The sequence below is a fragment of the Spodoptera frugiperda genome, chromosome 9 (assembly GCF_023101765.2).
Source record: "Spodoptera frugiperda isolate SF20-4 chromosome 9, AGI-APGP_CSIRO_Sfru_2.0, whole genome shotgun sequence".
NCBI lineage: Eukaryota > Metazoa > Arthropoda > Insecta > Lepidoptera > Noctuidae > Spodoptera > Spodoptera frugiperda.
Window position 1 is genome coordinate 5,030,832 of NC_064220.1, and position 26,019 is coordinate 5,056,850.

The window sequence follows — 26,019 nt, forward strand, 5'->3', positions numbered from 1 at the left end:
GTAGGGTTCATGTTCCTGACCATTTGCCTAAAACAGGTGGAAAAAAAATTAGGAAAAGATGTAGGCAGTGTTATAATACAACAAAAAAAAGAGTGCAAGTTTATTTTGGTTGCCCAGATTGCCCAGACTTTCCTGGGTTATGTCTGGGGAATTGTTTTAGAGCATACCACAATTATTAAACTAATTAATTTTTTCTTTGTTGATTAGTCATCACCATAATATGACTGCCATAAGAATACGATTATAATATACCAATTATTGTAAAATATTTGTACCTGATTTTTATAAATATGATTCTTGTAATTATTATTATTAATAAATGTCTTGTTTATTATCTTTCTTTATTTTTTCCCTTCGTATTGTCTAACAGTATTAATTAGTTTTTCATAACACTCCAAACGTTTGTCGGCTGGTACATTTCTCAACCGAAAAGCAAGCATTATGCCTAAATCATGCTCAAACTGAGCATAAATTGGAGGCAACTCATCTTGTGTATTCAATTCTGCTGTAAAATCCTTAGAGAATAATGCATTAAAATATTTTTTTGCTGCACAGCAAACATGTTCTGATTTTTTTCTATAGAGACCTCATTATTCATTTTATTTTCATTCTTAAGATAACATTTTTTTTCCTTTCAATATGTTCGTCTTCATCAGAGTCCAGAATTTCTTCAATGCTAGTATCTGAACTGTTATTAGAAACTACATTGCAACTATTCCGAGATTCAGTGAATTGACGCTTCTTTGGTATACTTTTTTCCAAAATCGATTGACTAGAGTTTGGAAAACTTTGGTTTTCTTTCTCGTCATTTTGTTGATCATAGAAATCAGTAAACAATGCCTGGCTACATTCAGTAAAATCGTCGTTCTCCTGATTATCTACAAATAATATTACAACAATAAATAATGATTGAATACATATAGGTAAGGTTACTAAAATGTTTACTACCTCTGCAATATTTAATTAAAACGAACAAATACTACCTTGAAACGCCATATTCACTTTTAATATTCACTACTTCGAATAGGAGAACACAATAAAACCTTGCTGGTTGTCAGACTGGCTCGAATGACGGCGAAAAGCATTAAATCATTACAGGGGGCCAATGACTCAACAGTTGAGTCATCCTTCAGGGAGGCCGATGACTCAAATGGTGAGCCACCGACCAATGTATGGGGCCTGGCTGAAATGTTCACGAAAATGAAGGTGGCAATGAATCGGTTAAAACGGCTAGAAACTGCTTCACGCAAGATTTTGTTGTTCGCCATTTAGGTTTCGACCACATTAGCCGTGAAGAAATAATATCTCATAATCTTGCAGTACCATCATCCATTTACTCCAACCCAAATAACCCACAGGCTATAGTACTGTATGACGCAAAGTTTACGATCTGATTATTCTAGGTGGATTCTAGGTGGACATAAATATAAAAGTAAAATTTCTAAATAAATACATTTTGTCAGTTGTGTCTTAATCTTGAATAACAATAGCAACTGATAACACAAACCAATTAGTCCTGAGCACAGCGACCCTTTCGATAACAATAGGGAAAGTTACCCTTCCGATCGCAGGTAGTCGAGTGCACGCTCAGTGCGACCGGTAACGTCATCGTGTGTGCATGTTTTTGAGTGTTTTGTGTGTTATCGAACAATTTTTAGTGATGGAATCTGCAACCCAAGGTAATAATCTTTCTATTAAGATATATTTTAATCATATATAGTATTATTTAGATAATAATGTCAGGCTTTAAAAAAGTCTATTTTTAGTTACATAATTTTCCCGTATTCGAATTGTTCTTAAGCATAAAGTATGTTGCAATATGCAGCAAGATCAAGGTTATAATCTTAAAAGATTCCTTAATTATCCTAGTTTCATGGGTTAATCATTAAATTCTGCGTTTTTTTGCGCTAATACACTTTTTTAATATTTTTGTTATAGGTGCCCGCATCAAGCGAAAATCTTTATTTGAATTTTGGCGTTCAATACCCGCTAAGGGGCGTTTAACCCAAATGATTAACTTCGTGAAGACGACACTTGGTGAACCGATCCTTAGTCAAGAAGAAGAAAGGCTGTTGCGTGCTTTGATGAAAAATGAAAGTGAGAAAATTCGTGAAAAATGGGAGCGTAAACAAAGAAAGCTGGATTTGTTTTTACAATCTTATGAGGACTGGCTTAGTGAAGATTTGGTTTTAGATATGATCTCTGTGCCTTCACAATTAAGTTCCTTTCGTGGAAGACCGAAAAAAAGTTTTGAAAACAGTTCAAAAAAGACGAAAACGCGTAAAGTCCAACATTTGTTACATGAATATAGCAAAGAACAGTTGGCTTATGCTACACAATTGAGCGTTAGATCCAGTGGCAAACGTGACGCTGCTGATTTGATACAAGAAGTATCAATGGCTTCACCAAGACGTGCAACTACGTATAAGCAAGCTCGAAAACGTATTTATTCTAGAAGCGGAAGCAGTGTGTTTTCTGAGAAAAAACAACGAAGCATTCCACGAAGCACACCCAAAAGAAGCCCATAGAAACAAACCATACAGTAAACACAAGATATATAAAAACAATAATACCTCGTGGCGGTGCATTAAAAAAAGGTGTAGTGGCTTTCTCACATTAAATACCATGGAAGAAATTATTAAAATAAAGGAACATCAATGTGCCTCAAACGTTTCGGAGATTCAAATTAAGGAAGCGATGCATGAACTCAATCAGCAAGTAGTTTCTACCATGGAGCCCATTCCTACAATCTACAAGCAAAAACTTAATGAAACATTGGACCGAGGATTGAATTTAGTCAGCACTGATATGCCGCAATTTAAAAATGTCAAGTCCGGCCTCTACATTAGGAGAAACAAATCTCTCGGTGTGAATAGATTGTTTGCGAAGTCACTTATGGATGTACAAGTAAGTAACGTTAAAATATTATTTTGTGAAAGAAAGAAACTCATGGGTGTTTCAAAGAAAGTAATTTGTTTTTACTTTATTCAATAGGTATGCACACGTAAATATTTGTGACAATAAACAATAATTATTTATTTTAGTTATACTGCTGAAGAAGCGTTAGCTATGTTCATTTCAAAAACGGTTCACACGTATAAAAATTTACAACAGGAAGCTAAAGAGAGAGGATACCGGTTTTATCCCTGCTACGATTAATTTGCAAGAGTCAAAAAAGATTGCTGTCCTCCTGTGGAATTCATTTCTTTGAGTGATACATGGGCTGAGGTCCAGCTTCAAGCTCTTTTAGAACACACGTCTACAAGAATATGTAAAAATGTGCTCGGGGATGTATTGTTGAATTCGACAGAAGAATTAAATTAAACCTACTATGATATACAAGTGGGGATGTTACGGTTCTTCAGGACTTAGTTTGTATAAACAACGTTTTGAAAATGAAGAGAGCACGGATGAATATATGTTTATTATATCGTTGGTCCCCTTGAGACTTGTGCCAACGATAAAATCTTATGGGAAAATCCACGTCCATCTTCTCCAAGATTTTGTAAAATAATAAGGTTTATCTACCAGAAAGAAACGGACCAACTAATTAAAAAGGAATGTGAATACATTCAAAAACAGATTAAAGAATTAACACCAACTCATCTGAAAATAATTGAATCTAATATATTTGTTAGTCATCATATGATCCTCTCTATGTTAGATGGCAAAGTATGCAATGTCTTGACTGAAAATAAATCTGCCCAGAGATGCTACATTTGCAAAGCAACCTCAACCGTAAATGAATTCAAATAACAAGACAGCCTGATAAATACATGTATGAATTTGGAATATCACAAGTCTTCATGCGTATATTCGCACTATGGAGTGTCTTTTAAATATTTCTTATCGTATGGAATTTAAAGCATGGCAGGCAAGAGGACCGCAAATGCAGCAAATGAAAAAGAAACGAAAGGAAGGAAATTAGAAGAATTTCAAGGATGTTAGGTCTTATTATTGACAAAGTTAAACCCGGATTTGGTACTAGTAATGATGAAAATATTGCACGGGCATTCTTTTACAATAGTTGTGAAACAGCGCGTATAACAGGTCTAGATAAGAACCTCATCGAACGTTTCGGGACTATACTTGCAGTCATCGCTTTTGGTTACGAAATTGACTCGGACAAGTTCCAACAATATTGCACACAAACTCGGGACTTGTATTTAAAATTGTATCATTGGTATAATATGCCAGTGACTGTCCACAAGATTTTAGTGCATGGCGCAGACATTATAAGACATTTGATTATACCTCTAGGCCAAATGTCTGAGGAGGCTTCAGAAGCCAAGAATAAAGAAATTAGAAAAGTGTGATTGAGTCACACATTAAAAACTCCGCGTCATAGAACTAATTATAACTTAATCAAGAATATGTTGATATCATCTGACCCACATATAACCTTATTGAGGAAACTGCCACAAAAAAACAAATACAAAAAACAAAGATTTGTTGTTTTTACTAAAAAGTAAATAAATACAGTTATAAAAATCACAAATTGTTTTTAATTTTATTATTACACTCTCCATCTATAATTTACAGTCATTTATTATCATATACTTGCATTTCTGATTTTTGTCCACCTAGTTTTGTCAAATCGCAAACTGTGTGACGGTACGTATACAGGGTTATTGGAAACTCGACGTATTCCCGTCAAGACGTGATAGAATAGGTCAAATGCAACTAATTTGACCACCTATATGTATGGCGGAAAGTTAACGGTTAGCGAGATATTCTGAATTATGTGATTGTGTTAAAATATCCAATTTTTCTCAGTTACAACATAATTAAAAAAAAAATCGGCCATTGTGCGTCATTACTAGGGCCCGGATTAATATGTAAGTACATATTTTTAATTTACGCGATTTTCGGCCTAGAATGTGTTTTTTACGTCGATTCTCATATTTAGACTGTGAAAAACTAAGTTTTATTTTCCATATTTCAAAGTTAAGTCTATATTTTACAAGAAAATATCACAATCATCCATATATTTACAAAAATACATAAAATTTACGTTCCCGCTACTACGCGGCTCCCTATTTCGTTTCTCTCGCGTTTCATAGTCGCGTCGGTAGGTACTAGCCAGCCAGCGAGTAGCGACGCGCGCGGCGGCGGCGCCGCGCCACTGAGTTGCGCCCGGCGATGCGCAGGGGGTGCGTAGGCGGACTCTTCACTGACAGTAAGAGCTAGTTCAGACATGGCGGAATCCGTGCGGATGCAAATCGCGCGGTTAGACCGCGCGGATCTTATTTACATTAGCGCCTATAAATTCGTTCATACCTGTCCGCGCGGATTGACAAACCGCGCGGCTACCGCCACTCAACCGCTAGAAAATGAATTCGCGCGGTTGCCGCTCGGATCTATTTACTTGACGTACCTAGAGCGCGTTCAGTTGCTCTGCGGAAGCCGCGCGTATCGGACGGTGACAATGGATCGCTTCGACACCGAGCTATTCATCGATGAGGTGGAAAAGAGACCTGCTTTGTGGGACATCCAATGTGCAGAATATTCCAATAAAATTATTAGAAACGGAGCTTGGCAGGAGCTGGTGGAGATTTTTGGAGAAAATGAGGATTCTTTGGAAAAAAAGGTTCTTTTTGGTCAGTATGTATTTAATTTTACATTTATCAGGGTAGTTTACATATTTTGTAATTGACAGTCCACCCCAAATAACTAAACTATATAAAAATGTTGTTATTGTGATTGGAGGTAAGTATCGGGCGCGGGAAAAATATCACGTTAGCATAGTAACGGAGTAGCTAGTGACTATGTGCAACCGACGCGACGCCATCTTGAGTTTAGTTATTTGGCGCGAACTGTAACAAATTTTAATTTTGGAACGAAGTTCCTTATCGCGCGTTGTGAAAGGGGGCTAGACGGAAAAAAATCTCACGATTCTCACGCACGCAAACACCGCGCCTCGCTACTCGCCTCTAGTACTCGCCTCCAGTGAGGTCAACTTCGTTCTATCCGGGTGTCCCTTGACACCTCTCAAGTTTTTATATTTTTGTGTCTTGCCATTCTACACGACCCTCATTTACAAAGTAATTAGCATATTTGTCTCTAATATTTAATGATGACGGTGTACCCCTTCCTGCATGTAATGTATTAAGATTACTCATTGGCCCAGTATATAAAGTATCTTCAAACTGTATACCATCTCTAGTTCTAACAAAATTGTGTAGCACACAACAGGCCTTTATTATGTCTTCGGCAAAGTCTATATTAACGTTTATAGGCCTATGAAAAATGCGCCACTTGTTTGCCAGAATTCCAAAAGTGCATTCAATATAACGTCGAGCTCTTGATAACCTGTAATTAAATATATTTTTTTCGTATGATAGCCCTCTACCTGCATAGGGTCGCATTACAGTTTCGGATAAACCAAACGCTTCATCGCCAACTATGACGTATGGCAATGGCGTAGGATCTGTGTTAGATATTGGTTTAGGTTTTGGTATGTGTAATGACTTTTCTATTAATCTTTTATAAAATAACGAATTTTTAAAAATTGCAGAATCACTACTTTTTCCATATGATCCAATATCTATGAAAGAAAAACAATAGTTACTATCACAAAGTGCCAACAGCACTATGGAAAAAAAAGTTTTGTAATTATAATACAAAGATCCAGAATCATTGGGTTTTGTAATCCTTATATGCTTGCCATCTATGGCGCCAATGCAATTGGGGAAATTTGCATATTTTTCAAAATCTGTAGCTATTTTCTTCCATATATCTTCGCTGGGTTCAGGCATGACATTTTTTGCGACTTTTTCCCACAGAGCTTCACATACTTCACGGACAATTCCTGTAATTGTAGATTTGCCAAGACGAAAGTTGTAATGCAGTTCTCCAAAGGAACAACCAGTACCCAGATATCTGAAACAATATAATCTTGATCTGTATCGTTTTGTTAAAAAAGTTGCAAACTTTTCATTTATTAATTATAAGTCGCGGGCACCAGCTAGTTTAAAATAATGAGTGTCAATTATTTTATTTAAAATTTTTCAAATTTTTGAGTGTCTTCAATTATTTGACCGCTCCTGTATTTATAAGTCTACAATTTTGTTAAAAATACTGATTTCTGTTCCAGGTGTAACATTACAAAAAAAGTGGAAGAATATACGGGATGCTTATAATAAGGAATTCAAGAAAGGCAAATCAATTCCTTCTGGTTCTGGTGCATGTAAAGGTTCAAAATACATGTATTTTGACCGGCTTTCTTTTCTTCAGAAGACAGTAGAAAACAAAGAAACGACATCAAACATACATGAAGCCAAAAATGAAGGAATTCAAAACATTGACCAAAACCAAGATAATTTTGTTAATGCACGTGAAATACAACCAGTACCCAATAAAAGGAAGAAGACTAAAATTACTTCAGAAGAGCGATTGGCTGACATATTAGAAAATAGCATTGAATCAAGGGATAAAATACAGAGACAATTACAAGAAAGTATGTCAAAGCAAGATGATGATGATAAGCTTTTTTGTATGTCATTGTATAAAGAATTAAAAAAAGTTCCAGAAAATAAGCGTTTGGCTACTAAAATTGAATTACTCCAGGTAATACAGAAAGGGCAGAAATTACCAGCGCCTATTCATATCACGAGCCAGCAGAACACGCCTAATGAAGTATTTTAGCAAAACCAACAATATTCAAACCCACAAGGATATTTTACAGGATATTCTACAATCGTACCAGGAGAGTCTCCATCGCCTTTATCATGCAATAGCACTGACGACTCACAGTCTTCTATAGTACAAAACATATATTCTGATGTATAAAATAAATATCTTACCTTAATGTAATCACGAGTTTTTCTTCTGGGGCCACGCTTGACCTTATATGGGTATCATTAGATGCAATTTGTTCACTGATCATTTCTAATAATTCATCAAATGAATTTATCGACATTCTCAAATAATTAAAGAATTTTGGTTCAAAACTTCTTAATTTTGGATATAAAGTCTGAAACTGACCATGGGTGAGCCGATCACGTAATATTGGATGCACCCAATACTGCCGTTTCTTCTTTCTTTCTTTTTTACGGAGCAACAAGTACACACATATTGCTTCTTCGACTTCCATGATTGGACTAGAACGCTGTCACTCTATGCGGATTACGGCACTCCGCATTTACATCCGCGTCTGTCTGAACACTTGCGTTTAGAACCGCGCGATTTGCATCCGCACGGATTCCGCCATGTCTGAACTAGCTCTAAGGGCTAGTTTAGACATGCGGGAACAGCGCGGAAACCGCGCGGTAACGGTGCGGGAACAGCGCGGTTATGTCTGAACGATTACTTAATAACTCATACAAATAAGACCCGCGCGATTTTCATGCGATTCTGAAATCGCGCGGTTCCCGTCGTGTCTGAACTAGCTCTAAAGGCCTACGCAGACCGGGACGGAATGGCAAGGGATTTTAATTTTTACTAATGGACATTCAACCGTACTGTTACAGAAATACGACATAAATTGCTATGCTTTAAAATGATGCCGTGGCATTGAAAGGGATTTAATCGAAAAGACACGCCACAGGCTCCCGTGGCGGGATGCCGCGGCATACTGCGGTAGGCAACGGCATGACACGGACTCCGGCGCTCGTCACAGGCTCCCGTGGCGGGATGCCGCGGCATACTGCGGTAGGCAACGGCATGACACGGACTCCAGCGCTCGTAGTAATATACTGCGGGGTGCGGCGGTGGGGGTAGAGAAGCGGAATGCACACCATTGACCATCCATTTGCGCCCGCGTCTTTGACGACTGTGTACCTACGTGTTTTTTTCGGAGACCAGTTTTTTACGTTTTTTATTCCAACATGGAGGAAAAATTAATAACATTAGTTCAAGCCTATGATTATTTATATAATATGTCATCAAAACATTATATGAACACTCAAATGAAGAACAATGCGTGGAGAATAATTGGGACAGAAATGAATAAAACAGGTAAATATTTTTGCAATATAATTATATTTTAATACTTCACACGGTATTAATGTCTATTTACAATATCGTTTTGCCATGGAATCGAGCCCTCATCAGAGTTAAAGTAATCTTTAAACATCTCCCGTACTGTCGTACCATCTAATGCATTGTTCATATTATTATCGTTTTCTAAATTAATGCTTACACTTGCTATACTTTGACTTTCTGTGCTTGTACCACCTATGATGAAATTGTGTAAGCAAGTACATGCTAAAATGATATTATCAATATATTTTGGTTGAACCTGAATTCCTTTTTGACATAATTCGAAACGTTCTTGAAGTATACCAAATGCATTTTCGACGATACGCCTGGCTCTACTCAAACGATAATTGTATATTTTCATTGCTTCATCTGTCAATCGGTCGCTACTAAATGGTCTCATAATGTTTGTGGTTAACGGAAAAGCCTCGTCTGCTATAAAAACATAGGGCAACTCAAGATCTGTCCTCGGTAAACGTTTTTTTGGGGGAATATCGAGGGCATTAGAAGTCAATTTTTTTCCAAATATTGAGTTTTGCATTATACCTCCATCACTATTTCGTCCATATGATCCTACATCTGCAATCACAAATTTATAATTTGCATCCACAACCGCTAGTAGCACGATACTAAAAAACTTTTTATAGTTCATGTAGAGACTTCCACTATTGCGAGGTGCCCTTATCCTAAAATGTTTACCATCTATTGCACCGATGCAGTTCGGGAAATTCCATTTTTCATCAAATTCCATCGCGATTCGCGTCCATTTTTCCCTTGTTGGTTTTGGCATAACACTAGGCCTTAGGACATTCCAAATGACTTGGCAAGTTTCATGTACTATAGAGCGCACTGTACTAAACCCCATACGATAGCTGTAACCTAGAGACTTGAAGCTACTTCCCGTGATCAAAAATCTGAAAGATAATATAAAGAGGGGTAAGTGAGGCAGAGTGAAAGACAGGGTACAGTTAAACAAAGTCAATTAAATAATACGATATAATTATGAATTCCTCACGATATTTTCCTTCACCGTAAAGCCAGTGGTAATTTTTACTTAGAAAAAAAATTAGCTCAATATAATCCCATAAACATAGCTGGTGCTAACCTAGTCACCTAGTCACTATCTAAGGCCTTTTCCCATTACCTACTTATTCTGATTCTATACCATTTTACCTGCTTATGTTTTGTTTTAGGTGAAGAATGTCAGAAAATATGGAGTAATATACGTAATAATTTTAGGAAAGCTCTGAATAACAGAAAAACAAAGAGTGGTGACCCGTACACAAAGCGACGCCCTATCAAGTTTGAAAAAGAGCTGGAGTTTTTGAAAAAAATCATTCAGCACAGAAAACAAACCTCGAATTTGGACTCCTCTTCAGAGGATACGCAGACTTCTTTTGCAGAATCCGCTGTCGTTGATAGCGATGAACGTTCAGTTTCGCGAATGACCAATGATTCACACCATTCCTCAATAATACCAGAACCTACAACAACTGCTGAAATACTAAATAAATATATTGAATCGAAAAAGGAGGTGGACGCCATTGATTCGTTCTTTCAAACAATGGCTGCCACAGTAAAAAAGCTACCAAAAAGAGAGCAGGTCCGAATAAAGAGACAAATATTTAATATGGTAACTGACGCCGAATTAAACTACATAGAGGGAACTCCAGCTCCAACATCTGAAGATGTCTCTACCAATTTGCAACATCAACGACCATGCCGTACCGCTTTTACTTCAAGATCTGGCTGTGGAACCGCGGCAGGCTTGGGCTATGAAGCTGTATCAGGATCTGGCTATGAAACCACCTCAAGATCTGGCTATGAAACCACCTCAAGATCTGGCTATGAAGCAGCTTCGGGGTCTGACTTTGGAACCGCCTCAGGCTCCGGTTATGAAGCAGCTTCGGGGTCTGGCTTTGGAACTGCCTCAGGCTCTGGTTATGAAGCAGCTTCGGGGTCTGGCTTTGGAACCGCCTTAGGTTCTGGCTATGAACCTGCTTCACGGTCTGGTTATGAAACCGCCTCGGGCCCTGGCTATGAAGCTGCTTCAGGGTCTGGCTACAAAACTGCAGTTTCTGAATACGAAACTAATCTAAACTAGTAGGTACTCTAAATTAAGTAAAAAGAAATAAAGATCCAGGAATTATCAGTGAGAAGATTTATCAGTGCAAAAACATAAAAATCGTTATTATGTGTCTACAATTCATGATTGTATTTGGCAAAAAAAATTGTTTTTTTAATTAAATAAAAGAAGAAAATATTAAACTTATACAATCATTTAACTGCCCACCTCAAACACAAGGATAATCTTTGATCGGCTTCAATGGGGTTGCGAAAATTGATCCTCTGTTTTTCGATATATGGTCGACATATATTCAACAGTGCTTGAAATTTCTCATAATCCATTCTATGATAGTCATAAAATTTTTGCACGTCGTATTTTAAGTCATTAAATAAATTATTGAATTCACCCTTTGATTCCCTTTCTTTCCATAAATTATCAACCCAAAATCTTCTTCTATTCCTATTATTAGCCTGTGCACTTTCTTCTTCATCTGCAATAATCGATATCAACACTAAATCCCAATCTACCATTGTAAAACTGAGGCACACCAACACTCAATCAAACGCAACTGAAGACTGCAGGCAGCAGGAGTCGCTGAGGCGTGCTTTGTCATGCCGCGGCACCCCGGGGCATGCCGGGGCATGCCGTGGCAAAGTGCTGGAATGCCGCGGCACGCCGTGGCATGCCGTGGTAAAATGCTGGTATGCCGCGGTATCTAAGCAGCCGGTGTGCGCTGACTCACGGCAAAATCCCTTGCCATGACGTCCCGGTCTGCGTAGGCCCTAAGCCGGCGATCACCAACGACGTGCGACATACGTGCCGTGTTGCTTCGGCGTTATTATATTTTTACTCAGTCAGTTAGTGCAAATAGTCTACGTACCAATTTTATTTAAAAATGCCGAAGGATAAACATCCATTGCGGTTCAAATTGGAAAAATATATAGAAGATTTCCCAAACCAATCGCTGAGTACAGACGGAAAAGTACTATATTGTAATGCCTGTGGAAAATCTATTTCTTCTGAGCAGCGTTTTTTAATATCGCAACATGTATCTACTGCAAAACATACAGCAAATATTGCGTTGAAGAATAAATTCAAGCAACAATTTTTTTCTGATGCAACGGCAAGTAGTTCTCAAAATTGTACTTTTTCAAAGGAATTGTGTTATGCTATGATCTGTGCAGACATACCTTTATGGAAACTAAACAACCCAATTTTCAAAAAAAATCTAGACTACTACAAACTAAATCCACCACCTCTAAAACAACATATAACAAAAAATGTAATAATAAGAACATGTTTCAGGAACGCCATCGCCTGCTGCGCAATGCTCCAGCTCGTCGCAACAACAGCAATCATACAGCCAATAGATAACCACAATGGCATTTTGGTATTAACCGAAGCAAACGCCCAATACCTATCCCATTATGGAATGCGGGGCAACTCTCTGGACCTACTTATCTCTTACTTGAGTAATAGAATTCAGAGAGTTGAGATTAACGGGAAAATTTCTGCCGGGTCTGTTGTTAGGATGGGTGTTCCGCAGGGGTCAATTCTCGGTCCGTTTTTATTTCTTATTTATATTAATGACTTACCTTACCTTGTAAAGGATCACCATGGGATAGTACTGTTTGCTGATGATACCTCTTTATTATTTAAACTCAAACGTGGACAAGTAGTCAGTGATCATGTAAATAGTGCTCTCTCAAAAATAGTACGCTGGTTTAGTGCCAATAACTTGCTACTTAATGAATCAAAAACTAAATGCATTAAATTCACAACACCAAATGTTAGGCATGTCAAAACCAGCGTGCTAATCAAGGGCGGGGAGTTGGACCCTGTAGATTCAGCTATCTTTTTAGGTATAACCCTAGACGCTAAGCTACAGTGGGCCCCACATATAGATAAGTTGTCGAAAAGGCTCAGCTCAGCAGCATATGCCGTTAAAAAAATTAGAAATTTAACTGATGTAAATACAGCGCGTCTAGTATACTTTAGTTATTTCCATAGTATCATGTCATATGGTATTCTCCTGTGGGGGAATGCTGCTGACATTCAGTCTGTCTTTGTGCTGCAGAAGCGAGCCATTCGATCAATTTATAATCTTAGTCCGAGGCATTCTCTCAGGGAACTATTTAAAGAAATTAATATAATGACTGTTGCCTCTCAATATATCTATGAAAATATAGTGTATGCTCATAAAAACATAAAATTATTTAAAAAGTACAGTGATATACACAATATCAACACTAGAAATAAAAATAAATATGTTGTTCCTACTACTAGACTTAAGAAAATAAGCGGTTCGTTTAGATGTCAATGTATACGCTTTTACAATAAAGTTCCCAGCCATATTCAAAGTTTAAACCTAAGTAAATTTAAAAATGTTATTAAAGAAAAACTATGTAGTAAAGCTTTTTATAAAATAAAAGACTACTTGGAGGATAGTCAGGCTTGGGAATGAACTGCTATAATGTCCACACAGGTCTTGCTGACATGTTTGTAACATATAGTTACATTTTTTATACAATTTGACATTGTTTTTATATATATTTTTTTCCTTTTATATTTTTATATTTCCTTTTAAAATTGTTAGTTTGAGGACCGTGTGAGACTTTTGCTAGTCATTTTATTTTTAGTAAATTATATTCTGACAGTTTGAGCATTTGTGTGGCCTACCCAAATGTTCTTTTGGTTGGTGTTGTTCGTCGGATCATTCAGCAACAGCCGTCAGCTGAGCTGATTGTAAACTGACACATGCGTGCTGCCATCTGAACAGGTCCGCTCAAACTGCTGTGGTTCTTTCCTCAAAAGACCACTACAGAATCAACTTGCACGGTTCTCCGACATCTTTAATTGATTTTGTCTGGACTTTAAAAGAGACTATGACCTCTGAGTTTGTTTCGGCATTTCTTCTCAGAGTAGTCGGATAGGAAATGCCGGGCTCATCTAGTTATTTAAGAGATTGACGTGTAAAAGTGTTATTTTATAACCTATTTGCAAAATAAATATCATTTATCATTATCATTTACCAAATAAATACCTACCACCTGGCAGTTATCTATAACACAACAAAACTTAGAGATATATACGTAGATATATGTAGCAACTATTATACTTTAAAATTAAAACAGAATAGTTCATTAGATTTAACAACTACATTTATGCAAATAGATTATCTCATAGATAACATAGAAAGTAAGTTACTTTATTTAGGATTTGATATCTTAGGTTTTAAGACAAGCTATCGCCAAAAGCGCGGCCTAATAAACGGCTTAGGTTCAATAATAAAATCAATTACAGGTAACCTAGATCAAGAAGATGCAATGAAAATAGATAACGAAATAAAATCGTTAAAAGCATCATTAAACAATAATAAAATAAATCAGCATAAAAGCATTTCCATTATGCAAAATTTCATGAAAGATTATAAAAATAACTTAAATGTAATTAAAAACTATCAAATAAAAATTTACAGGGCAATAGACAGATATGCCACACGTAGGAATGAAGTCGAAACGAACTTCTTAACAGCAACTATTTTCAGTCAAATAGAAAATTCACTTCAGCAGCTTTATGATAGACTAGAAACCCTAGAAAATGCAATAACATTCTCTCATCTAGAAAAGATGCACCCTAGTATACTAGATGCGTCTCCTTATAGAAGAACTCAATCAAGTACAAAATGAAATCAATGGCAATCTAGCATTCGCCCCAAATATAAACAACATTCACTTATGGGAAAAGACTATCAAAGTAAAAGCCTATAGTACTAATGAAACATTGAACTTCATTCTAGACCTACCTATAGTTGCCAAACAACCCTATAACCTCCTACATCTACATTCCATCCCTAACAACAACGACACTATCCTTATATGTACCAAAAAATCCTTAACTTATCTTGGGAAATAACGAATTTGCATACCCCCGCGAGCCCTGTGACACCATAACAGACAATGAAGTAATTTGTAAACACCTTGAATGGAAATCTCCTACATTCCAACGATTGCATAGCCCAGTTAATTCAACACCAAGAACCACATAACTGCACTTATGCCAAAGCAAATTACGATAATAACATCATCCAACAAATCAAAGACAATAGTTGGATAGTAATCATGAAACAAGATGAAGTCATAAAAACAATCTGTAATCAGGATGTGCAATATCAACGCAGTAAAGGTGTTTTCCTAATAACGACAGACAGTAGTTGCAAAATACAAATACGAGATAGAACCCTATCTACCCATCAAAAATATATCAGTATTAGGAAAACCATACCACTACCCCGTGCATATCAAACACCAAATGTATGTATATATAAACCTGGACAACCTTCAGGATGCCCTACGCCGCGCGCCGCTCAGAAGACATCAGCGATTAGTGATGGTTAACTCGAGTACCTAACTCGAGTCAACTCGAGTTGGGCGTAACTCGATTCCACTCGAGTTGAATTCTCTCTGACTCGAGTTCGAAAACCGAATGGAACCGACATGGAGCGAAGTTTGCCGATAATTAATTTGAGTGAGACTATAGTAATTTCGTTCACTGATATTCATTCATTCATAACAATAACAAACAAACAAGTGTCATTACATTACATTTGAGGTTATCTTTGAAGTGCCGGTTATTATTTTAGCTTTTGCGTGTTATGTGGTTATGTTTTTGAAAAATGCCGGGTCCTAAAAGAAAATCTATAGTTTGGGATGTATTCGAATCGTCGTCAGTGAGTGAACGTGTTAGATGTAAACAGTGTTCAGATACATTCAAATATAGTGGAAATACGACCACATTATTAAATCACATTAAAAAGAAGCATCCTACCACTGTTGCCATCGAGGAATGTCAGAGTTCAACATTCACAAATGAAGGTAATACGAGTATTCCTGTCGATTCATCTTCATCGCAGTTACAGGTATCGACAAGCACATTGAATGTTGAGCCTGAGCCTCCTCAAAAAAGGTTAAGGCACATCCACCAAACCCGTCTTACTGTGCCAAAAAAAATTACGCAAGATTCTGGTGATAAGGCTTTAATCAATCTGATAGTTAAAGATTTGCAGCCTTTTCAGATTGTGGAAAATTCAGGATTCTGTGAATACTCGAAAGCATTAAATGCTGATTATCAACTACCGAATAGAAAAAAATTAGCTTTGATGGTAGATGAAAAATATAAATTGGTGTCCGAATCTTTAAAACATGAGTTACATGATATATCTTATTTAGCATTGACATCTGATATTTGGACATCTGACAGTAATAAAAGCCTTATAAGTCTGACTGCCCATTACATCTATACATATAATAAAATCGTAGAAAAGTGCTGTCTGTACATTGAAAATAAAAATAAAAAAAATAGCAGGGGTTATTGTTATGTCGATGTCGAACCCAAAAATGTAATTAACTTTTTTTTGTCTGTTTGTCTGTTTGTCTGTTTGTCTGTTCGTCTGTGCGCGCTAATCTCAGAAACGGCTGATCCGAGTTTGATGCGGTTTTCACGAATATATTGTGGGATGCTTAAATTTACATTTAGTGTTTGTTTCATGTCAATCGGTTCATAAATAAAAAAGTTATGTCAAATTAAAGAATCACGTCGAACATTCTATGCTTATACCATTAATCTCCGCAACTATTTGACGGATTTGGTTGAAATTTGGTACAGATATAGTTTAGAACCTTAGAAAGGACATAGATATATTTTTATTTCAAAAATCAAAAAATAAAAATAAGAAATAAATTATTTATAAATAATTCTATGTCGATCGTTACACGACTTCGGTTCATGTTATTGTTTTAATTTATCGAAAAAAAGTAAATAAATAGTAAAAAGGTATGAAAAAAATAATATCAATATAATAAAACATTTAGTACAAAGAAAATGCTCTAACGGAGTATAGATAATTCTATGTCGATCGTTACACGACTTCGGTTCATGTTATTGTTTTAATTCATCGAAAAAAAGTAAATAAATAGTAAAAAGGTATGAAAAAAATAATATCAATATAATTAAACTTTTAGTACAAAGAAAATGCCCGAACGGAGTATAAATAAATAATCCAAGTTGTCTTTATCCTCGATAGATGGCGTTGGGATCGAAATAGATCGCGCTATGGTTTCGTTACATTCATTTGGTTGGGTATCGGCCGAGCGCTTCGGTACTATCGTAGAAAAAGTGTATTATCAGTCGTATGATTATTTGTCTGTAGTGGTCCTGCTGTTTCGTATATTCTAAATTGGTTTCGTTGTATTTGTCAATTAATAAGTTTATTTGTTGGGTTTTCCTGGTTTTTTGGTTAAACTATTTAACGTAGGTTTAGTTTGATATCGATTATTAGTAGTAGTTACTGTAGTTAGTTTTTTTAATAAAATTGTAAGTCTAATTTTTTTTTAATTAGATTAGATTTAAGTCGTTTCTTTTAAATTATTTAGTTTAAGCTTGGTTATTATAGCATAGAGGATAGGTTGTAATATAGTTTCTTTTTTAATTGTTATAAATTCGTAATTCGTAGCTTTCTTTAGTTTTCAGTTAGTTAAAGTCCGTTTTTAACTAATTTTTTCAATGCCCTAAGTGAGTATACATCTATTAAATTCAAACGCAGAGCTCATTATGTTGATTTTTGAAGAGTTCCCTGGAATATCTTCTACATCTCATTTTTGAAGAGATCCCGCGAGATCGGGAACTATGTGGTTAAAACCAAAAATTTGCCGGAAGTCACTATTCCACGCGAACGAAGTCGCGGGCAAAAGCTAGTATATCAATATAAATTGAAATCTGTAGTTATTTCGACTTCAGATAGGGATATTCACTTAACATCGATATATCGAATTTATTCGATGTTTTCTTTACGATATATCGTATTGATTCGATGTTTTGTCAAATATTTATTGTATTCGATATATCGATATATTTATAGAAACATCGAATATTTGTTTTTTTTATTTTCTTTTTGTATAATCTACTAAAAAACTAAATAATTTTAACACATCTGTGATGGACCAGCTTAATTACCTAATCCATTCCATCCTGCTGACAGATCGATTGATTATTCACTCTAAATTTATATAATCTGTGGATTCTATAGGTTCATTCTATTTATTTTCACTCTCATTCACTCATTGGACTCATTCTTTGTTTTTACGTCGACTTTTGCTGTTTGGCGGTCGGTAACGCATTAAATCATTGTTTTGATTTTATATCTAAGACAAGTTTATGTAAGACTTTTACTTGCTACTATAATTAATTACTCTAAAATAATTGAGTTGATGCATCATCTGATTGCTAGTTCGAAGTTGAAAAGGTATGTAATGTTATATTCCTATTATGTTTATAAACCTAACCTAACCTCTACTTGTTTGTGACAGTGTTTTATATTTAAGATATATTATAACATAATGATATTTTATATTATAATACATTTCATAATAACAATAAATATCGCATCGAATCATTTCTTAAGTGTATTTTTCATTTCAATTTTTAAGCTTATAAACAAATTAACTCAAATACTGGTATGATACTACCTACGACACAAAATAAAATTGTAGAAAAAAATAAACATTAATTGATTTATTCTTTTATTTTAGTTAATAACAAGATGGCGCCTCCAAAGAAAAGTCATGTATGGAAGTTTTTTACGAAAATTGAGGGAAATGAGAATCTTGTAAAGTGCAAAATTTGTCAAAAACAAATTAAATCTTGTGGCAATACATCAAACCTGTTTAGCCACGTAAAAAATATCCATAAGGCTGCGTTTTTAGATATGAATAAAGAAAATTCGCAAGTGTTGAACAATGTCAACTTACTAAATATCCACAATGAAACAGTTACAAAAACAAATGAAGCAGATTCTGAACCTGTTTTTCCCAGCCCTGAACCACTGCCATCAACAAGTACAGCTGCGTCAAAAGGTATCCATGTCGATAATCCTGTACCTCCGCCATTAAAACGGCAAAAGTCGATTCATGAAAGCTTCGAAAATATATCTGCTTATTCGGAAAGTGGCAATAAAACTTTGAAAGTCAACAATGCCCTCATCTACATGATTTGCAAAGATAATCAACCTTTCACGATTGTAGAAAATGACGGTTTTCGTAATCTTATGAAAGTAACTGCACCACATTACAAGCTTCCAAGTAAGACAACGTTGACTCGCTGGGTTGATGACAAATATGATGCATTATCAGCTGTGTTTAAAAATAAACTAAAAAGTGTAGAAAATATAACACTTACAACCGATATGTGGACAGAAACAATGAGTATGAGAAGCTTTCTTGGAATTACCGGTCACTTTGGTATATGTACCGAATTTTTTTCTATTACTCTTGGAGTATATCAGTCATTTGACCGTAACACTTCGGATCATATTGCTGAGATGCTTCTGAACTCTTGTTCTGAATGGAACATTGACGTTAACCCTTTTTAAGGCAGAGGCGATATATTTACCACCAACAAAAACTTTGTTTATCTTTTTATGTTAGTTATCAAAGGAGTCCTAATTTGTTGCACTGGCAACTAAGGAGGTCTGGTTTAATATTATAAAAAAAGAAAAAACGTTTGTGTGACATTTTTTGTTTTTGGCGCCACTAGCTGTCAAAAATTGCGGTAATTTGGAAAGAAAATTTGTTACTCCGTGAATCTTTATATTTTTTATTTGAAAAGAGGTAAGAAACTGTTTTTTTATTATGTATTTATGTTTATTCTACAAGTTGTTTTCTATATCTTACAAGTTACTATCGTATTTAGATGTGAGAAGACTTTTTACTGGGTGGGAAAAATATTCCCGCTGCCCGCGGAGTGTTATGTACAGTTGTTGAACTAGTTCCTTCTTTTCTCAGATTTTTATGAAAGATGCCGCGCTATTTGAATGAAAATGATATTGAGCAGATGCTGGACATACCCGATGATGGCTCAGAAGACGGATTTGAGTCTGATGAGGCAGAAGAGTTCAATGTGAATACAATACAACGGTTACTTGAAGCACCTGATGATTCAAGTGACCTTTTACAAAATTCTCCCACTCATTTGAATACTACCCCTAACAGTTGTTCCGAGTCAGGTACATCTACAATAGCACTATGTTCACAATTAGATAACTCGCAGCCAGTAAAGCCTTTGATAGTACAGTCATCATCACCCTTAGAACAAGAATTGACTGATGAATCTGAATGTGAAGATGAGTCATGGGGGAAGGTTTTTTGGACATCCAGGCCAGATCCCGATGAATTTGATAAGGTGACAATAAAACCTCGGTATTTATTGAATAGGAGAGCACGTCCAGTAGCGCATTTCAAAAAGTTTTTTAGTGATGAAGCCTTCGATTTGATTGTTACTCAGACAAACTTGTATGCGGAGCAGCAAAATATAAAAAATTGGCAGCCTGTTGACACACAGGAAATTAGTGCTTTTTTAGGCATTCTCATTATAATGGGTTATCATATTCTTCCACATATCGATTTATATTGGTCATCGGATCCCGGATTTCGTGTGAATGAAATAGCTGAAGTTATGCCAGTAAAACGCTTCAAGAAAATTTTAGAGGCTTTGCATTTGAACGATAATAATCAACAACCAAGTAGAGAAGATGTAAATTTTGATAAATTGTATAAAATTCGTCCTCTTATATCTTTACTAAGTCAATCATTTGAAAACAATGCCTTCAATTCCTCTTCCCAAAGTATAGATGAGAGCATGATACTATTCAAAGGAAGGTCCAGTTTGAAGCAGTACATGCCGCTAAAGCCCATAAAAAGGGGCTATAAAGTGTGGTGCTGTTGTGATAGTAGCACAGGGTACTTGTATAACTATGAAATTTATACCGGTAAAACAGGACAAGGAACAGAAGAGGGTCTAGGGGCTAATGTCGTAAAGAAATTGTCAAGTAAATTAGCACAAGAAAATTTCAAGTCTCATGTTACATTCGATAACTTTTTTTGCGATTTTTCTCTCATGCAGTACTTGTATGAAAAAAATATTTATGCCACTGGAACAGTAAGAAGGAATAGAGCAATTTTACCTAACATAATAAAAAATAACACAAAAAGAAACGGCAGAAACAAAAGCCTAAAGTTGAAAAAAGGTGAATTCAAGTGGAGAACTAAACAAGATGTAGCATTTATTGTGTGGCAAGATACTAAAGAGGTTTTATTGTTGACAACTGCATTTCATCCTAAAGTGGAAGTAACAACTGTACAAAGAACGCAAAAAAATGGCACCAGGGAAGCTGTAAGTTGTCCTATGGTTGTGAAAGAATACACCAAAAGAATGGGCGGTGTCGACCGTTTTGACCAAGTGAAGGGGACGTATGCTGTCGGAAGGAGAAGTAAACGCTGGTGGTTGCGGATATTCTACTTCTTGGTGGACGCAAGTTTGACAAACTCTTTCATTTTATATTCCCTAACGTCGAGAGTAGAAAAGCTTACCAACTTAGAATTTCGGGTGGCTGTTGCCAGAGGGTTGATTGGTGGCTATAGCAGCAGAAAAAGAAGATCAAGCTTGCCTACATATATCTGCAAGAAATCACGCATAGCATGCCCAGAGGTATATCAAAAAACTATAAATGCTGTACCTGAAGAACTGCGGTTTGTAAACGTAGGTGACCATATGCCAGCAGAGTTGGAGACTTACCGACGCTGTAAATTGTGTAGCACAAAGGTCAAAGATAAGCGTAGCAAAATAAAATGTAGCAAGTGTAATGTCCCTCTTTGCATTACGCCTTGTTTTGCACAATTTCATAGAAAATAATGTCTCAAATTGCGCTTGCATGTGGCTCTGTTGACGGGCAGTGGGAATATTTTTACCACCTATTTTTCCAAAACTTCCGAAATAATTAGTGTTTTTCTTTTAAGTTTATTTTTGTTATACAAATAAAAACATGCCAAAAATATAAGCGCAGGTTATTTTATTACTCTGAATCCTTCTGCCTTATAAAGGGTTAATAAAGTTTCGGCTGTAGTAACGGATAACGCAGCATCTATGATTAAGGCGGTCGACCTGGCTTTTGGTAAAAAACACATACCGTGTTTTGCGCACACTCTAAATTTAGTTGCGCAAAATGCGATTCAACACTGTCCAGAATTGCAAAATCTAATAACCCTTAAACTGGCAAACACTTTTATTTCTTAAATTTGTCATTTTTATGTTATTTTTGTATTTATTATGATCCCAGAGGAGTGAAAAAAATTATGGAAAAAATCTGTATATTACAGTTTTCGCGAAAACCTGTGTACTTCAGAGAGTACATTGCCAATTATAGTGTAAACTGCGTTTGTACTACGTGTAGCACACTGCCAATATATCACTAATACTAATTTTGTTAATTTATTACTTTATTTATAAAAAAATCATCACAAACAAAAATTATTAGGTATGAAATTGACGTCATCAGTCACGTTCATACTCTGCAAGATTATTTCGGAGAGTGCGAGGTGGAATTGCACAACTTGATTCCCCCTAGTCCTTTAAATCATCGAATCACAAGACAATCGGCGAAGCGCCACCGCTTCATGGTAGATATCCCACCCACTCGCACCAAGCGCTTTGTTTCAAGCTTCCTTATGCGAACTGCTAGAGAGTGAAATTCTTTGCCGGAATCTGTGTTTCCTGATGGGTATAACCTGGGTGTCTTCAAAGTCCGAGTGAATAGGTTGCTTATGGGCAGACGTGCTCCATCGTTGGCCGCATCATCACTTACGAACAGGCGAGATAGCAGCCAAACGTCAACCCATCAAACGTAAAAAAAAACTCAACTTTTGTTATTATAATATATAAAATATAGAAATAAAATACATATTGATTAACACTATGCATTTGGCAATGTACTTCGTGTATACCAAAGTCTATTTCGTACTGATCTGGCAACGGTATTCACGGAGTACATACTTTGATTCTAGCTTATAATATTGTTATTACGTAAATTAGAGCAATAATATCGAATATTTTATGTTACTTGTTAGGCCCCCTTGTGCCTTACAGCCAAAAACCCAGAACTCCCAAATGAAAAAGTAAAGAAAACAATAAAAACCTTACCCGGGTCGCAGAGACACCAGACCGTTTCGAAAAAATTTAGAATTTGACAAATTATTTTCGAATTTATCACAATTTACAATAAATTTCTACCAAGATTGACAATTATTGCTACTTATTTAATATAAAAAAAATAGGTTTTTTTAAATATTTGGGTCATTAGATTTTTTTAAAGTTTATGGTATTAGTGGAGTACAGTGCCAATTTAAGGGATAACTAAGGTCAAGACTATTGTAACATGGTTCAAGCAAAGTAATACAGCAAGCAATGAATTAAGAAAAGCCACAGAAAAAGAAACAAAGTTAATTCAAGAAGTTTCAACAAGATGGAACAGCACCTACTATATGATTGAGAGATTTTTAGAGTTACGTATTGTAATCAATGAAATAATATTTCGCCATAAGACAGCGCCACCTATGCTTAATGCATCAGAACTGTCAGTTCTTTCTTCTGTGTTATTAGTTTTAAGACCGCTGGAAGCTGCTACTAAAGAAGTTTCTGGGGACAGTTACTGCACAAGCAGCAAGGTGATTCCGTTAGTTCATTGCTTGGTTTTAAAAATCCAACCTCTCCAATTGGAAGATTCGCTTGCCAATGAATTGAAATCGTTTGTGCTTAATGAAATTGAAAAAAGAATGGGCGCTATCGAGAGGGTAACTCCACTCGCCATAGCAACTGTATTGGATCCCAGGTATAAAAAAATTCACTTCCAAGACGCACTTGCTTGCTCCACAGCAGTCGCAAAAATTAAAGACTTTATGAAAAATACTACACAAAATATTGAAATGTCCGAATCAGATTCTGATCAATCTGAAAAACTAGAAGAGAGCTTTTCTTTATGGGATAATCATCACAAACTAGTAAGCAAGAGTTGGAAATCATCACAATCAGATGATGCAATTTCTGATGAATTATCAATGTACTTGCGTAGTCCAGTAGTAGGAAGGCTCAATGAGAATCCTTTAGAGATTTGGCAAGATCTAAAAATTCAATTTCCTAAGCTTTATAAGATTGCCTTCAAATATTTGACTATTGTTGGGACTTCTGTTCCATCCGAACGATTATTTTCTAAGGCTGCTCAAATAGTTAATCAACAAAGAAATAGAATGAAAGGTAAAAGATTAAGTAAACTTTTATTTTTGCAAAGTTTGTCTAAAGAGCATTGGTTTTAATTAAATAGGTAAAGTGAAAGTAAGTTTTTGCAGGTACATACCTAGATTAAGGCTAGTACTAAATAAGTCTTTTGTTTTCTTTTACTGTTTTGAAGTTATGTGATATGTAATAAATATTTCTATTAATTTGTCGTTTATATTTCACTTGCAAATGTAGGTATAACTCATTTCAGTCATCTCACCATTATCTTAGTATTACAATTCTATTTAAGTAACTATGTAATGATAGTGATTCTCATAGAAAATCACTATCATTACACTATTAGTTTAGCTATGTTACTCTGGTATCTGATTCTACATTCACACCTGCAAAATCAAAGACCACAAATTTTGCGCATTTCACTGGAAAAAGGTAATATTAAACTTTTGTGAAAAGTATTCGATAGTAGAAAAATATCGATGTTTTCTAGCGATATATCGATAAACATCGATGCTGGAATCCGATGTTTTACATCGAATATAAATATCGATATATTTTTTAAGTGGACACCCCTAACTTCAGAAATACAACTACATCACACGGCTGAGAATATTGCATTGGCTATACAAGATGTAATGGACCAGTGGGAAATAAGCTCAAAAGTAGTAACTATTGTTACAGATAATGCTGCAGCTATGAAAAAAGCTGTAAGTGAGTGTTTGAATAAACGAAACCATTTTTGTGTTGTTCACACTCTTAATCTCGCGGTTAAAGACTGTTTAGAGAAAGAAACTTTTGATTTAGCAGGAAACACTTCTAATTGTCAGCTACAACAGCTTTTGGCAAAATGTCGAGCAATTGTTTCGCATTTTAAACATAGCACCAAAGCTTCTTATGCTTTACTCAAAATGCAAGAGCAACTAAATGTAAATACATTAAAACTCAAGCAAGACGTTCGGACTCGATGGAATAGTATTTTCTATATGCTCGAACGTCTGTTAGAGGTTAAAATACCTCTTTCTGCTACTTTACCTCAGCTAGATACATCTCCGCCTAATCTGGATTCCAATGAATGGATAATAACAGAAGACATAGTGATGCTTTTACGCCCTTTTGAAAATGTTACTGTGATTTTATCAGGAGAAAAATATCCAAGTTTGTCTTCTGTTATTCCTCTTGTGCTTGGACTACAAAATGCTATAGAAAACAAGGCGCCAGTAACGGAATTGGGCACGAATTTAAAACGAAGTCTTTCTGCAGTAATAGAAAAACGGCTTGCAGTATATGAGACTAATAGAACAGCATCAAAAGCCACCTTCCTTGACCCTCGCTTTAAAAAAAAAGGCTTTAGGTTAGAAAGTAATGCCAATAATGCGCAAATGTGGGTAATCAATGAGTTATCAAACATGACCACTGATCAAGTCCTACCTTCATCTAGCCCAAATAGCCCAAGTACTTCAATTATTGCTGCTTTGGATAGAGACGACATTTGGGGAGTTGTCGATAAAAAACTCACGGAGAGTAGTGCTCACCTAACTCCATACACTTCTGCTGCTATGATGGTCAAACAATATATTGAATTACCATATCTTGACAGAAAATGCGATCCACTTCAGTTTTGGAATGACAAGAAATGTTTATTTCCGCAGTTGTCCGAAATTGCCCAAAAATATCTTTGTATACCAGCATCGTCCGTCCCTTCAGAACGCATATTTTCAAAAGCTGGGATTTTGTGCAATGATAGAAGAAACCGTCTAGCACCAAAAAAGATTAACCAAATCTTATTTCTCAACAGTATTCCATGACTGTTTATTTTTTAAATACTTTAACAATATTTTGTTATTTTATGTTTTATT

General features: G+C 35.7%; 5 protein-coding genes across 5 annotated transcripts; 3 read left to right on the top strand and 2 right to left on the bottom strand.

Moving 5' to 3' along the window:
* The first annotated feature begins 1,903 nt into the window (after positions 1-1,903).
* Positions 1,904-7,815, top strand: LOC118271056 (uncharacterized). Its single transcript, XM_035586932.2, has 2 exons — positions 1,904-5,600; positions 7,097-7,815. Exons 1-2 carry the CDS (start codon positions 5,198-5,200, stop codon positions 7,645-7,647), a joined length of 954 nt encoding a protein of 317 aa, XP_035442825.2. The 5' UTR covers positions 1,904-5,197; the 3' UTR covers positions 7,648-7,815.
* LOC118271051 (uncharacterized) lies at positions 5,596-8,811 on the bottom strand. Its single transcript, XM_035586925.2, has 2 exons — positions 7,806-8,811; positions 5,596-6,882 (listed from the first exon to the last, which is right to left on the bottom strand). Exons 1-2 carry the CDS (start codon positions 8,093-8,095, stop codon positions 6,000-6,002), a joined length of 1,173 nt encoding a protein of 390 aa, XP_035442818.1. The 5' UTR covers positions 8,096-8,811; the 3' UTR covers positions 5,596-5,999.
* Positions 8,812-8,963: 152 nt separating this feature from the next.
* LOC126911056 (uncharacterized) lies at positions 8,964-10,102 on the bottom strand. The gene is made up of 2 exons (XM_050695916.1): positions 9,679-10,102; positions 8,964-9,558 (listed from the first exon to the last, which is right to left on the bottom strand). Exons 1-2 carry the CDS (start codon positions 9,842-9,844, stop codon positions 9,005-9,007), a joined length of 720 nt encoding a protein of 239 aa, XP_050551873.1. The 5' UTR covers positions 9,845-10,102; the 3' UTR covers positions 8,964-9,004.
* On the top strand, positions 10,100-11,244 carry LOC126910996 (uncharacterized; the record flags this gene model as incomplete). Its single annotated transcript, XM_050695703.1, has 1 exon — positions 10,100-11,244. A coding segment is annotated over one exon (984 nt), but the record flags the coding sequence as incomplete, so codon positions are not given.
* Positions 11,245-17,616: 6,372 nt separating this feature from the next.
* On the top strand, positions 17,617-21,984 carry LOC118271102 (piggyBac transposable element-derived protein 4-like). Its single transcript, XM_035586999.2, has 2 exons — positions 17,617-18,347; positions 18,634-21,984. The coding sequence occupies exon 2, from the start codon at positions 19,898-19,900 to the stop codon at positions 21,788-21,790; it is 1,893 nt and encodes a 630-aa protein (XP_035442892.2). The 5' UTR covers positions 17,617-18,347; positions 18,634-19,897; the 3' UTR covers positions 21,791-21,984.
* The last annotated feature ends 4,035 nt before the right edge of the window (positions 21,985-26,019 follow it).